This window comes from Hippopotamus amphibius, chromosome 15, assembly GCF_030028045.1.
Source record: "Hippopotamus amphibius kiboko isolate mHipAmp2 chromosome 15, mHipAmp2.hap2, whole genome shotgun sequence".
NCBI lineage: Eukaryota > Metazoa > Chordata > Mammalia > Artiodactyla > Hippopotamidae > Hippopotamus > Hippopotamus amphibius.
The window spans coordinates 3,131,750-3,145,454 of record NC_080200.1 but is presented as its reverse complement, the minus strand read 5'-3'; the positions used below and the strand labels follow the sequence as shown (position 1 = coordinate 3,145,454).

Below are 13,705 nucleotides of genomic sequence, written 5' to 3'. Positions count from 1 at the left end.
GAGGAGTAGCCCCTGCTCGCTGCAACTAGAGAAATCCTGCGTGTAGCAATGAAGACCCAACACAGCCAATAAATAAATACATAAATTAAAAAATAAATAAATAAAAATTTTAAAAATTACTTCCATAGAAAATAAAAAATTAAACAAAACAGAGAGAGAAAATTCTTCTGAGCCTGGCTGGGTTGCTCCCTCCTCAGAGACATCTTCCCAGACAAACTCATGTCCCATTTGTGTCCACCCACAGTGGGACTCACATCCGGGCAGCTTTGAAGAGGTGTATGAACCAAAGCACTGAACCAAATGGACCCCATCGTTCCATCCCAGGCAGAACTGTCACCACCCCTGCCCTAACTCCCCAAGCCCCGTCTCTTCCTCTGGTTCATCCCTGACCCCGTGTGTGGGAGTGGGGAGTCACTGTGCGTGTGTGTCCTGATCTGTCCTCTCATCCCAGGCTCTCATGTGGATCTGTTGAAGAAAGGAAGAGTCCTGAGTCTAGTGACAATGATCTTTTTCTAATTAAACAATTTAAGAAATTTCACATTCACAGTTCACAACGCATTGCACTGTGTCAAAGGCGGGAGTACATCCCCATTTCACAGACTGAGAAACTGAGGCTCAGAGAGCCAGAGTCACTTGTCCAAGGCTGCCCAGCAACTCAGCAGCAGTGAACCCAGGCCAGACGGGTTCCATCCACCCTTAGGCGGATTTCATGGGCACAGCCCCTCTTCAGGGGTGCGGGGAGCCTCCACTACTTGCCCAGGGTCACAGAGGGAGTGGCGGGGAGACTCCAGGCACTTGATTCCCCATAGTCGGTGAGGTCCTGAGCAGCCACCTGGATGCAGTACTTGGCTCGGGGCCTCACAGCCTTGAGGGTGAAGGATGTGGCTTCAATTGGTCCCACCTGAGAGCAGAAGGAGGGCCGGGTTAGCGCGAACAAGGAAGCTATGTGATCAAGCCTTTCCTCCCCCTGCTTGGGCTGCTGTTCTGGGACTCAGGCACCAATGTCCACCCTAAACAGCATGCCCTTTGCGGCCCCCTGCACATCTTCAGACATCTTAAATATCTCTCTGAGCATGGAGAGCCTGCCCCTCTCGGGCCAGCCAATTCTTCATAGACCAAGAGCAGGTCTTTCATATACAAACCAACCCACCCCGAGTCCACACCCCCATCCGATTCCTTTCTCTACCACCGGGCAACTAGAGACCACCCTGGCCGGAATTACTCAAACTCGCCTATCCTAGGCTGTTCACGTGCCCCGCCTCACCTTTCCCGTGGAAACCCCAATCTAGCTCTGGCCTGGGCTCTCCCCGGCTCCCTCTTCAGCCTCCTGATGGCCTGAAGTTGCCCACATGACCCTGCCTAGTGTGACGTGTCCCCTTTTCTGGGGCAATGTAATAAATCCTTCTTTTGACAGTCTCAACCTCTCCGTGTCCTCACGCAGGCACCTCCACGGATTAAAATCCTGGGGTACCAATGAGACATCCACTCAGCTCTGCCTTCCCAGTTCTCCGCCCTGTCCCCTTTGTCCCCGCCACCTCACACTCTCCCTCCAAGCTTAGGGTCCCCCTCAGCCTTGGCATGTCCCATGCCGGCCACCAGCAGCAGCTTCCCAAGCCCAGGACCGACGATGTCCCTCCTCGCTCTGCCTGAGCTGTCCCATATGGCAGCCGGATGTGATGCTTTACGTCTCAAATTTGGATTAATTAATCATTGCACAGTCTTGCAAATACACTCAAAACTACTGGCTTGTGCACTTTAAAATGATGAGCTTCGTGGCAGGTGAATTGTCTCAATTTAAAAACTGCAAGCATTAGCACTATTTACAATAGCCAGGACCTGGAAGCAACCTGAATGCCCATCAGCAGATGAATGGATAAAGAAGAGGTGGCACGTATATACAATGGAATATTACTCAGCCATAAAAAGGGATAAAATTGAGTTATTTGTAGTGAGGTGGATGGACCTAGAGTCTGTCATACAGAGCGAAGTCAGCCAGAAAGAGAAAAACAAATACCGTACGCTAACACATATATATGGAATCTAACAAAATGGTACTGATGAACCCAGTAGCAGGGCAAGAAAAAGATGCGGATGTAGAGAATGGACTTGAGAACATGGGGTGGGTGGGGGTGAAGGGGAAGCTGGGATGAAGTGAGAGAGTAGCACTGACACATAGAGACTACCAAATGTAAAATAGCTGGCTAGTGGGAAGCTACTGCCTAACACAGGGAGATCAACTCGATGACGGGTGATGACTTAGTGGGGTGGGATAGGGAGGGTGGGAAGGAGTTGGGGGAGGGAGGGGATATGGGGATATATATATATAAACACAGCTGATTCACTTTGTTGTACAGCAGAAACTGACACAACAGTGTAAGGCAATTGTGCTCCCATAAAGAGCTAAAAATGATTGCAAACATTTACAAAATTAATGAATACCACATCAACTTTAAAAGCCAATTCCTTGGCTCCTCGCCAGGTTGCAACCACTCGGCAGCCTCACATAGCCTGAGGCTACTGTCTTGGATGGTGTAAATGTGCAACATTTCCCCTGTTGCAGAAGGCTCTGTGGGACAGGACTGCAAAAGCCTAAACCCTGCAAAGAATCAGGTCCTCAGCCCAGCATCCGAGGCTGCCCAGGACACAACTGACCTGCCCAGGTGCTCACCATCTGGTAGCCTGCCTTTATTATTATTTTTAATTAATTAATTAATTTTATTTATTTATTGGCTGCGTTGGGTCTTCGTTGCTGCACACGGGCTTTCTCTAGTTGCTGAGAGCGGGGGCTACTCTTCATCACGGTGCACAGGCTCCTCATTGTAGTGGCATCTCCTGTTGCAGAGCACAGGCCCTAGGCGCGTGGGCTTCAATAGTTGAGGCACATGGGCTCAGCAGTTGTGGCTCACGGGCTCTAGAGCACAGGCTCAATAGTTGTGGTGCATGGGCTTAGTTGCTCTGCGGCATGTGGAATCTTCCCAGGGCAGGCCTCGAACCCGTGTCCCCTGCATTGGCAGGCGGATTCTTTACCACTGCGCCACCTAGGAAGTTCTGCCTTTATTTTTTTATTTTGTAAGAATGTAAAACAATATATTTTTGCTCTCAATTGAGGTGAAATTCACATAATGTATTTTTGTTTGTTTGTTTTTTGGCACACAGGCTTAGTTGCTCCGTGGCATGTGGGATCTTCCCGGAGCAGGGATCGAACCCGTGTCCCTTGCATTGGCAGGCAGATTCTTAACCACTGCGCCACCTAGGAAGCCCTAAATTCACATAATGTAAAATTAACCATTCCAAGGTGGATAATCTAGTAGCATTTAGTACATTCACAGTGTTGTGTAACCATCACCACTACCTAGTTCCAGAACATTCCATCACCCCCAAAAGAAACCCGGTCCCCAGCAGCAGTCACTCCCTCTCCCTCCCCCAGCTCCCAACAACCATGAATCCCCTGTCTGTGTCTGTGGATCTGACTGTTCTGGACGTTTCCCATCCATGGAGTCACACCCTGTGTGTCCTTCTGTGTCTGCTTCTCTCACTTAGCACTGTGTTCTCAGGGTCCGTCCACGTGGTAGCGCGTGTCAGGGCTTCACCCCTTTCCATGGCTGAGTGATGCTCCCGTGTGTGGAGGGACCACATTGTGTTTATCCATCAACCATCGATGGGCACTTGTGTTATTTCCACCTTTTGGCCATTTCGAGTAGTGCTGCTGTGAACATTCGTGTACAAGTGTTTGTTCGAGGCCCTGTTTTCAATTCTTTTGGGTAGATGCTCAGGACTGGAACTGCTGGGCTGCCTTCATGTCACACACCAGCACCTCAAGCTGTGACCCAGGCCCCAGTGCACCCTTGCATGTGCTCTTCCAGGAAGAGCACCCAGGAACCACCCACCCCGCCCCCTCATCCTCACCTGGCGGAAGTGGGCAGCTCCATGACGCTTGTAGCGGATCCGGTACTTGAGTGAGAAGATCTCTGGGAAGGGCCAGGACCGGGGAGGTTCCCACTGCACCCACAGCCGCTGCCCAGGGAGGAGGCTCAGACGCACGCCTTCCGGAGGGTCTGGTTTGACTGACGGACAAGCAGAAGGCAAGGTCAGCGGAGGGCACATTCATTCATTCATTTTACCAACCAATAAACATTCATTGAGGGTGTGCCGAGTGTCCGGTGATGTCCCTGATACTGGAGACAGAGTAGCCCTGTCCTCTTGGAGCTTGATCCATCCAGGCAGAAGACAAGAGACAAGAGGTAGAGCTGAAGGTCACAGAGAGGAAGGAAGAAAGTTCAGGAGTGCAAGGAAGGGGGGTGGGTTGCAGTGTTTTTTGAGACATAGCTCACATACCAGGGAACTCACCCTTTTAAAGTATACAGTTCAGTGGTTTTTAGTATATTCACAGTGTCATGCAGCTGTCACCACTATTTAATCTGGAATATTCTATCCTCCAAAAGAAACCTCGTCCCCATGAGCAGTCACCCCACCATTCCTCCCTCCCCAGCCCCTGACAACCAGGAACCCACTCTCTGTGTCTGGGGATCTGCCTGTTCTGGACGTTTCCCATCAGTGGAGTCACACCCTGTGTGTCCTTCTGTGTCTGCTTCTCTCACCAAGCATCATGTTCTCAGGGTCAACCTACGTGGTAGTAAGTGTCAGGGCTTCACCCATTTTTATGGCCGAATAATATTGCAGTGTGTGGATGGACACGTGTTTCGTATCCACTCAGTTAATGAGCGTTTGTGTCATTTCTAATTTCTGCCTATTATGGATAACAGTGCTATGAACATTCACGTACAAGTTTTTGTGTAAACGTGCTTTCATTTTCTCTTAGGTATATGCCTAGCACTGGAATTGCTGGATTACACGGTCACACGTTTAACTCTTTGAGAGGACTGCCAGGCTTTTTTCTAGTAACCACCAGCAATAAATGATGGTTTGTAATTAAAAAAAAAAAAAACTCAGGGGAGGACTCCCTGAGGAGATGACATCTGAGTTGAGACCTAAAGGAGGTGAGGGAGTGAGCGGTGTAGCGATTTGGGGGAAGAGCCTTCCAGGCAGGGGGAACAGCACGTGCAAAGGTCCCGGGGCAGGACTGTGCCTGGTGTGTTGGAGGAACAGTGAGGAGGCCGAATGGCTGAAGCAGAGTGAGCAATGGGGAGTGAGGGAGGTGAGGGCAGGGAGGGGACAGGAACAGATGGTGGGAGCCCTGTAGGGCATAGGCAGGGCAACAAAGGGACCCGACTCAGGCACTCACAGGCGCCCTCTGATGGCTGATGCGGGGAGGACAGATTATGGGGAAGAGAGCAGGAACCAAGGGCAGGACCCCACTCAGGTGCTCACAGATGCCCTCTGGTGGCTGCTGCAGGGAGGACAGATTGTGGGGAAGAGCACAGGAGCCAAGGGCACGATCTGACTCGAGAGCTCACAGGCGCCCTCTGGTGGCTGCTATGAGAAGGACAGACACAGGTGAGGGCAGGAGCAGGGGACCAGGATGGCGGGGCTGCCACTGGTGCAGGTGGGCGATGATGGAGCTTGGACCAAGCGGGGGCTCAGGAGAGGGGAGAAGTGGGCGGATTCTTGGTGAACTGTGCAGGTGGAGCCCACAGGATGGGTGAGGGGGGGACAGGGTCTCATCCTGACAGGTGGGAGGTAGCAGTGTTGGGAGGGAGGAACAGGTGCAAGGGGGGCCCTCTGAGCCCCCACCGACGCCCCTACTCACTGATGTGCTCTGGAACAAAGGGCACAAAGCTGCTGCTGACGCCCCGGGGATGGACAGCCGTGACGTTGAGCACGTAGGGCACCAGGGAGAACATCTGGACGTTGGGGATGGTACAGCTGGTGGCCTCTGGTGTCAGCTGGAGACAGGGCCAGCTCTCCCCGCGGGCTGCCACGCCAAGCCTGGACACCAAGTGAGGACAGCAGGCAAGGAGTCCCGCTCTTGGCTGCATGATCGTGGGGACCCCTCACCCCAACACCATGGAGCCCAGGTGACCTAGGGTCGGGGGTAACCCCCCACAGGGAGATGCTAGGGTCTGGATTCTAAAGCTTTCTGGAATGTTAACATTTCAGCCTCAGAATTCCAACATTCCCTGGTCTACGATTCACAGATTCTAGAATCCGAAATAACAAGATTCTGATTCTCTTGAGTTCTGACACCCCAAGATTTTAGAGCCTGGAGCTCAGCATCGTCCACAGAACCTTCCACAGCATCCCAAACGTTCTGCTTCTGTGTTGTGGATGTGAAGCGTAGCTAGCACAACTGAGTAGGGCTTTTGATTTCATCTAATCCGAATGAAAAGTGTCCAGTTAACAGAAAGCTTGGGAAAGCTCCTCAGAACAACTCAGGCGTCTGAATCTACTTTTCCAAACACAAATGTTATGAAATCGAATCAGAGATCAAGAATTTCCGATGAACCACTGAACTGAAATGTGATCTACATGTAAAGCACACACGGAATTTCTGTGACTTTCCGTATAACAAGACTGAATGTAAAACTTTTCATTGACTTTTAAAGTATTGATTATATGTTGAAATAATACTTAGATAATCCTATTAAATGCTATTAAATCAATTTCTAGTATAAATGTAAGTATATGAGTCGTATATAAGCATGTTAAAGTACATTACATTCGATCATGTTAGATGATAAACATTTGGAATATTTAGATATTATTTAAATAAAATATCAAAGCCAATGTCACCCATTTCTTTTTCTTTTTTAAAATGTGGCTTCTACAAAATTTTACCCTCCACAGGTGGCTCGCAGTACATATTTGAGGGAGTGTACTTCTAAGGGTCGGTGCAGCTCTAGAATTCTGAGGGTTTCAGGCTCTTGCTAAGTCAGCCCAGTTGTGGAGCCCCCAAGAAGCCCTCCAGGCTCTCTGACCTGTACGTGGCAATGAAGGACGTGGGCCTGGAGGAGTTTGGAGCAGGCGGCAGGGTCCAGAAGCAATCCACAGCGATCGGGTACCTGGAGGCCTGGCACTGCGCCCTGAGCTGGGTGGGAGCGACTGGGGGGCCCAGAGAGAGAGGGAGAGTGTGAGCTTATGATTCACCCGTGATGGTCAAAGCCCTACCATGGCTCAGCCCTGCCTCACTGCCAGCAAGTGCCGGGCACACAATAGGTGCCTAATAAAGGTTTGTGGAATGAATGAGTACAGGAATGAAAGGCACCTACATCATCTCTCAGCCCCGCTACAACCAACCAGGGTGGGAACTATCAGCCCATTTTCCAGATGGGGACACGGAGGTTGAAGGAGCCACAGAGGGGACCTGGGGGGTGGCAGGGATTTCTGGTGGGAAGGAGATGTTTTACATGACCCCCTCTTTGTGATGGTTTTATTTTGAATCACATGAGATGAATGGATACAATGAAAATCTCTCTCCCACCCTCCCTCCCTCCAGGCTGTGGCTGCCACTTCCTGGTCCCTTTGGGGTAGCCCTTACCCTCTCTGTGCCTCAGTTTCCCCCATTCATGCGTTGGGATGGCAACTCCCTCCCAGCAGTGGGCATACAGAAGGCATGTGGGCTCCCATCCCCCCCAGAATGTTCCACCGCAGACAAAGTCCAGTCCTCAGAGAGCGTCCCTCTGCCCTGTCTCCCCCTTACCCTCCTGGGGGTCCCCACATACCTTCTCGACCGCGGCAGGGCACGCAGCCCACCCAGAGGGTGAGGACGAGGACCAGGACAAGCCTCAGGGCCATGGCTCCAGCAGGATCTGCTTTCTGGGGCAGGGAGCACCCTTGGGGAGGCAGGGGACTCTGGTCCCACCCAGGGGAAAGCCCAGACCCCAGTCGAGGCCCCCCGCTTCCTTTTCCCCTTCTGACTCACTGCTCATTTCGTGGGGCCCCCGGGAGGAGGAGCCCCCAGTCCCTTCGCCAGCCAAGGAGGACACGAAAGGGAGAAGTGGTGACCCTGCGGCCTTTCCCAGAAGAGCCTTCCTTCCGGCTGCAGCGAGGAGGGGGAGCCCGGGGAGGGTTATCATGACAGCAAGAAGGACAGAGAGAGGCCGGGGAGGGGAGGGGAGGGGCAGAGAGACCCAGGCAGCAACCCAGAAGATGCCAGCCACTCCTCGAACACGGAGGTGCGGACTCCCCACCTCCCAGCCACACTCCACGCTCCAGGCCACAGAGATACACACACCCCGGCTCTGGGGAGGCAGTCCCCACCCGTGGACATTCTCCTCCAAGGGCCCAGGATGCCTGTGAGAAGGCGGAGCCACGGCTGGACACTGAGGAAACCCGGGGGACAGGCTGGACGCGGAATCGCTTCCCTCCCAGAGCTGGAAAGAGCCAAGAACCTCCCAGGGGATTTCAAGGGGGGGGTGGCCCAGGGGCAGGGAGGCTGGGGTGGGACGCTCCCACCAGGGCGGGGTTTAGGGTGAGGACAGCAGTGTCAGGTTCTGTCTTCACTTAACATTTGCATATTTTGTTTTGAACTTCTGGGCACCCATTCTGACTTTTCAAAATATCGCAGTAACTGGGGACTTCCCCAGTGGTCCAGGGGTTAAGACTCAGCACTTCCAAGGCAGGGGGTGCGGGTTTGATCCCTGGTCGGGGAACTAAGATCTCACGTGCCAAGCAGTGTGGCAAAAAAAAAAAAAAAAAAAAAAAGGTGTTCCTCTTGCTGGTGGCGCAGTGGTTAAGAATCCATCTGCCAATGCAGGGGACAGGTGTTCAATCCCTGGTCTGGGAAGATCCCACATACGGCAGAGCGACTAAGCCCTTGTACCACAACTACTGAGCCTGAGCTCTAGACCCCACGCGCCACAACTGCGGAAGCCCGTGAGCCACAACTACTGAGGCCCCTGCGCCTAGAGCCCGTGCTCTGCAACAAGAGAAGTCACAGCAATGAGAAGCCCGCGCACCACAACAAAGAGGAGCCCCCTCTCACCACAACTAGAGAAAGCCTGCACTCAGGAACGAAGGCCCAACAGCAACCAAAAATAAATACATAATGAAGCTTAAAGAAAAAAAAAGTGTTCCTCTTTGGGACGGAGTCCTTCCTCGCGCTCCCCACCCTAATCCCCAGTCCCTGCTCTGGGCCGCCCCCTCCCCTCTTTGCAGTGGAAGCCCAGCAATTAGGCCACACGATGCTTTCATCCTCTGCTCCGTGAGCTTTTACTCCTGGGGTGGCCTGGGATGATCGGACCAGACAAGGAGGAGGGGACTCGCAGGTTCTCCAGCGCAGGGAGAGGTGTGCGGTCAGGGCTGGGGTTCTAGACTGACCAGTGCGTGCAGGGACCAGTGGGGGCGGTGGAGGCAGTGAGGGGCAGTCAGGAAGGGGCCCAGACTGGTCTCCAAGTGAGGACGGTCAGTGCGTGAGTCCGGAAGCCCCCCAGGCGGGGCCTGGCAGGCGGAGGGCAGTGCTCTGATCTCAGCGGCCCTGGGCCTGGAGTCTTTGCATCTGCAGGATCTGACTCAGAATCCGCTGCACATCTTCATCCATCTGACCCTGGGGTGAGGGCGGGGGCGGGGGGGTTGGGGGGTGGAGGTGGGAGGGAGCGGAGAGAGAGAGCCTGGGCGTTCCCCACCCCCACCCCAGCGTCTCCATTCCCCTCCCCCGCTCCGCCCCCGGAGGCCATGAACCTCTTCCCTAGACCAGCCTCCCATTGTACAGATGGGGAAACTGAGGCCCAGAGAGCAGCAGTGGCACACCCAAAGCCAGGGTGACTCACCTGAATGGCGTAGAGGAGGTGACTCCTGTACAAGGCCACCACTGCACTGTGGTCCCTGGCAGCCTCCTGCGGGTGTGGGGAGCGGTGCTCAGACAAGCAGAACCCCCTCCAAGATATGTCAGAAAGCCCCCTTTGCATCCCAAGCCCCTACCTTGATGGCATGCACCAACGCAGCAGTGCTGCTTGCTAAACTACGGAGCTATTTTCCTCCCATGCCTGGCCCGTGTGCCCAGCCTTCCGCCTGCCCGTCCCCCTCCTGGGACCCCTGTGCCCAGCGGGTGGGCGGGGCTCTCACCTCCAGCTGCTCCCGCAGAGCCTTCACCTGGGTGCGCAGGGCCTCCACCTCCGAGGAGCCTGGGCCCCCCAGCTGGTCCTTCAGCGCCTCCTTAAGACTGAACACTTCCTTGGAGAGCTCAGTGATCTGTGGTGGGGGCAGGGGAGGACCAGCCGGCACCCTGAGCCTGGGGCTGGGGGCTGGGGACCTCTCCAAGGGCAGGGGAAAGACGCAAGGCACAGGCCTTGGAGGGAAAGTCACATCCGCCCTGCAGGCTGAGTCTGGCCCATCTGCTAAGGATGGTTTCCACAGGTTACATGGTTGGCGGGGAGGGGCGGGGGGGGGGGGGGAGGAGAAGTCAAAAGAAGAATGATATCTCACGATAAGTGAAAAGTAAACCAAATTCACATTTCCATGGTCACATGTAAAATTTTATTGGCGTGAGGCCACGTCATCTGTGGCTCCTGCTTCAGTGGCAGAGCTGAGAACCGTGGTCCTGCAGGGCCAAAAGCATGGACCATCTATCTGGCCCTTTATAGAAAAACCTTGCAGATCTTGGAGTGTCAATACAGTGAAAGTGGAGGCAGACAGAAAAGGAGGGCTGAAAGCAGCCTGGCCTGGTAGGGCTGGATCAGACAGGCCAGGGTTTGGGTCCCTCTCTCCCTTTTCCTTGCTGGAGATCTTGGGAAGATGACTTAACCTCTCTGAGTCTCAGTTTCCTCATCTGTAAAGGGAGGAGAATCATGGTTCCCACCTTGGTAGGTTGCTGTGATTAAGTTTAAACTGTACCAGCAAACAGCAGGCACTCAATAAATGCTGGATTTTATTGTTATTTCTGTAGATCAGAGGTTCTCAACCAGGGGTGATCCCGCCTCCCAGGGATGCCAGGTAGTATCTGGGGACATCTGTGTTTGTCACCACGGAGGGTGCTCCTGGTATCGAGTGGGTGAGGGCCACGGATGCTGCTCCACATCCCATAGTGCCCAGGCATCCCCCACAAAGAATGACCTAGCCCCAAATGTCACTAGTGCTGAGGGGGAGGGACCCTGCTACCAATAAACCATAATCCCTACCGCAATTTTATCTTCAGTTTACAGAGGTGGAAACTGGGTCTCAGAGAGGTCAAAGTGACTTGCCCAGGGTCACACAGCAGGTTGGGGCCGGGTGACTCTGTGTGTGAAAGCACCTGGGGCTCTAGGGGTCACATCCACTGTCTAGTGATGTGCTGTGTGACTTCCAGTCCCTCAGTTTGCCTCTTGGAGCCTTTGTTTGCTCATCTGGAAAATGGGCTGATTTCCCCAGACCCTTTCAGATGGGACATTCCCTCCAATGTCTGTCGAATGGGGGGGGGGAGGTCTCCCGACTGAGCACCAAAGAAGGGGACCCACCTTCTTGTCCTTCTCCTTGACCCTCTCCAGGGCTTCCTGGGCGCGGCTCTGGGCCTGGCGTGCCCGCTCGGCCTCAGTACGCAGCCCACGTAGCTGCTGCTCAGCCGTGGCCAGCTGGGCCTCGGCTGCGTGCCGTTCACTCTTCATGAATAACGCCTCCCGCTGCACCTGCGGCCCAAACCCACGTGTGACCTTGAGGACGTTTGGACCCCAAAGCTGCCTGAACTCCAAAAATTCTGACCCTTCTATTTTGGTCTGAGGACTTTCAAGCCCATTTGACCTCAAGGAATTTGATTCAGGGAAGTTCAGGATTCCTTTGGGCACTATGAACATTCTGACTCTGCCAAGCTGTGTGTCCTTAGACAAGTGACATAAGCTCTCTGTGCCTCAATTTGCTCATATGTAAAATGAGAATAATAAGAGCCCCCATGTCACAGGGTGGTTGTGAGGATAAAACGAGCAAATATATGGGATATACTTAGAACAGTGCTTGGCACACAGTAAGTGCTATCTTGAAGTTTGTGATGTTGTTATTATTATTACATAATGAATGTTGTTATTATTGTTACTACAATATAACCAATGTTCTTTTCTCTGCCAGTGGTGTGAGGGTTCGTAGATTTCTTACACAATGAAGCAAAAACAGAAGAATCTGGATGAAAAGCAAACAAATGTCCAAAAGTTGATGACTGCATTTTCACAAAAATATCAAGATTGGAGCAGTGTTAGATTTGCAAAAATCGGGACTTCCCTGGTGGTCCAGTGGTTAAGACTCCACACTTCCACTGCAGGGGGCGTAGGTTCAATCCCTGGTTGGGGAACTGAGATCCTGAATGCCCCGTGATGCAGCCAAAAAAAAAAAAATTGCAAAAATTGACCCTGGAGGGATCATTGGCCTTTATAAAAATAGCAGCTCCAGGGAAAATGGGTAATAATTAGATGTTCCACTTATTACAGACTGGCTACCCATTAACAATTAAAAAAGAAAAGTAAACTGATTGATGAATGAAATCAGACTTGCAAAATTTACCCCAAAAAGAAGTGATCGTGAGGGAAGGTAAAATTTAGAAAATATTTATGAAAATAAGCATACTTAGGTTGGACTGTGAATTCTAAGAAGTAGATCAAATGTTTAACTGGTTTAAAAGAGCATGTTATTGGAAAAAGAATAATCCCGGCTGCAACTTATTAATCACTTGTACCATCACTGTCCTAAGTAATTTGTAAGAATTAAAACATTTAATTTTCATGTAAAGACTAAGAACTATGATTAGCTCCATTATACAAGTGAATAAACAGAGGCGTGGAGAGAAAAATGCTTTCCTAATGACAATTAATAAATGTGGTCTTTTATTCACATATTTATTAAAAACAGTTGCTAGAGTCTGTTTTTATTTGGGTTTTTTTTTTTTTTTCGTTTTTGTTTTTGGTGTGTGTGTGTGTGTGTTTAAGAAATGGGGACAAAAGATTCACCTTCAGGGTCCAAAAAATATTCCCTTGGTTTAAAAAAAAAAATTCAGCATCAAAATCTACTGGATTCAAAATAATTAGATCAAAATCCTTACACATAACATCCTCCTACTTTGGAGTTGAAGCATCAAAAATGATGAGATAAAATGACAATCTCAAAAGAGCCAGCTGAAAAAACAACACAGGGTCATTTTGACTAGCAGGGAAAAAAATGGATATTAGGTAAAAACGTCACAGTAAAAAGCCCAACTCAATGCTTCCCAAAACATAGGTGGACGTTTATCCCTATCTCACACCACACACACAATTAGGGACAAAACATAAATGTGATTCTAAAACTAAAACAAAACAGATGATGGAAGACAGAGCATAAAAATATCTTCAGGATAAACAACAAGGTCCTACCGTATAGCACAGGGAACTATATTCAATACCCTTTGATAAACCACAGTGGAAAAGAATATGAAAAAGAATGTATATATGTATAACCGAGTCACTTTGCTGTACAGCAGAAATTAACACAACATTGTAATCAACTATACTTCAATAAAATAAATTAAAAAAAAATATCTTCACCATCTTGGCATACACAGATGTTTTATAAACAGATCACAAAAAGCTCTAACCATTAGGAAAAATGATGGGGTCAAAATGGCCAAAATTTGTTTAAGCAGAAAACACCGGTTGAAACACCCAGGAGGTCAGAATGGCTGCAGGGTCAAAGGTCCACCTGGATATATCGCAGGGTCAAGTCTCTGCAGGATTGAAACCGATGAGGTTGAAACATCGCACAGTTGTGGGGTCACACCAGACCACCAAGTGGCTGCTGGGTGTGCCCAGTGGGGACCCCGCCACGCTCACCTGGAAGACCTCGGCGCTGGTCTTCTCATGGCGTCGCCCCAGCTCCA

The 13,705-nt window shown here is 51.3% G+C and overlaps 2 protein-coding genes across 2 annotated transcripts in view; both read right to left on the bottom strand.

Moving 5' to 3' along the window:
- Positions 1–314: 314 nt before the first annotated feature.
- Positions 315–7,870, bottom strand: EBI3 (Epstein-Barr virus induced 3). The gene is made up of 5 exons (XM_057710122.1): positions 7,620–7,870; positions 6,876–6,999; positions 5,708–5,886; positions 3,907–4,064; positions 315–901 (listed from the first exon to the last, which is right to left on the bottom strand). Exons 1-5 carry the CDS (start codon positions 7,690–7,692, stop codon positions 749–751), a joined length of 687 nt encoding a protein of 228 aa, XP_057566105.1. The 5' UTR covers positions 7,693–7,870; the 3' UTR covers positions 315–748.
- Positions 7,871–8,008: 138 nt separating this feature from the next.
- Positions 8,009–13,705, bottom strand: part of ANKRD24 (ankyrin repeat domain 24) — a 26,025-nt gene continuing 20,328 nt past the window's right edge. Inside the window, 5 exon segments of the mRNA XM_057710024.1 lie at positions 8,009–9,442; positions 9,666–9,731; positions 9,961–10,086; positions 11,328–11,495; positions 13,659–13,700. Of these exon segments, the coding sequence (XP_057566007.1) occupies positions 9,365–9,442; positions 9,666–9,731; positions 9,961–10,086; positions 11,328–11,495; positions 13,659–13,700 (480 nt within the window). The 3' untranslated portion in view covers positions 8,009–9,364.

Coding starts and splice junctions, on each gene's coding strand:
- EBI3 (XM_057710122.1), bottom strand. CDS start 7,692: ATGGCCCTGAGGCTTGTCCTGGTCCTCGTCCTCACCCTCTGGGTGGGC. Junction 5,887..6,875: donor TCCTTCATTGCCACGTACAG/GTCAGAGAGCCT, acceptor CTTGGTGTCCAG/GCTTGGCGTGGCAGCCCGCG. Junction 4,065..5,707: donor CTTTGTTCCAGAGCACATCA/GTGAGTAGGGGC, acceptor CTTGTCCGTCAG/TCAAACCAGACCCTCCGGAA.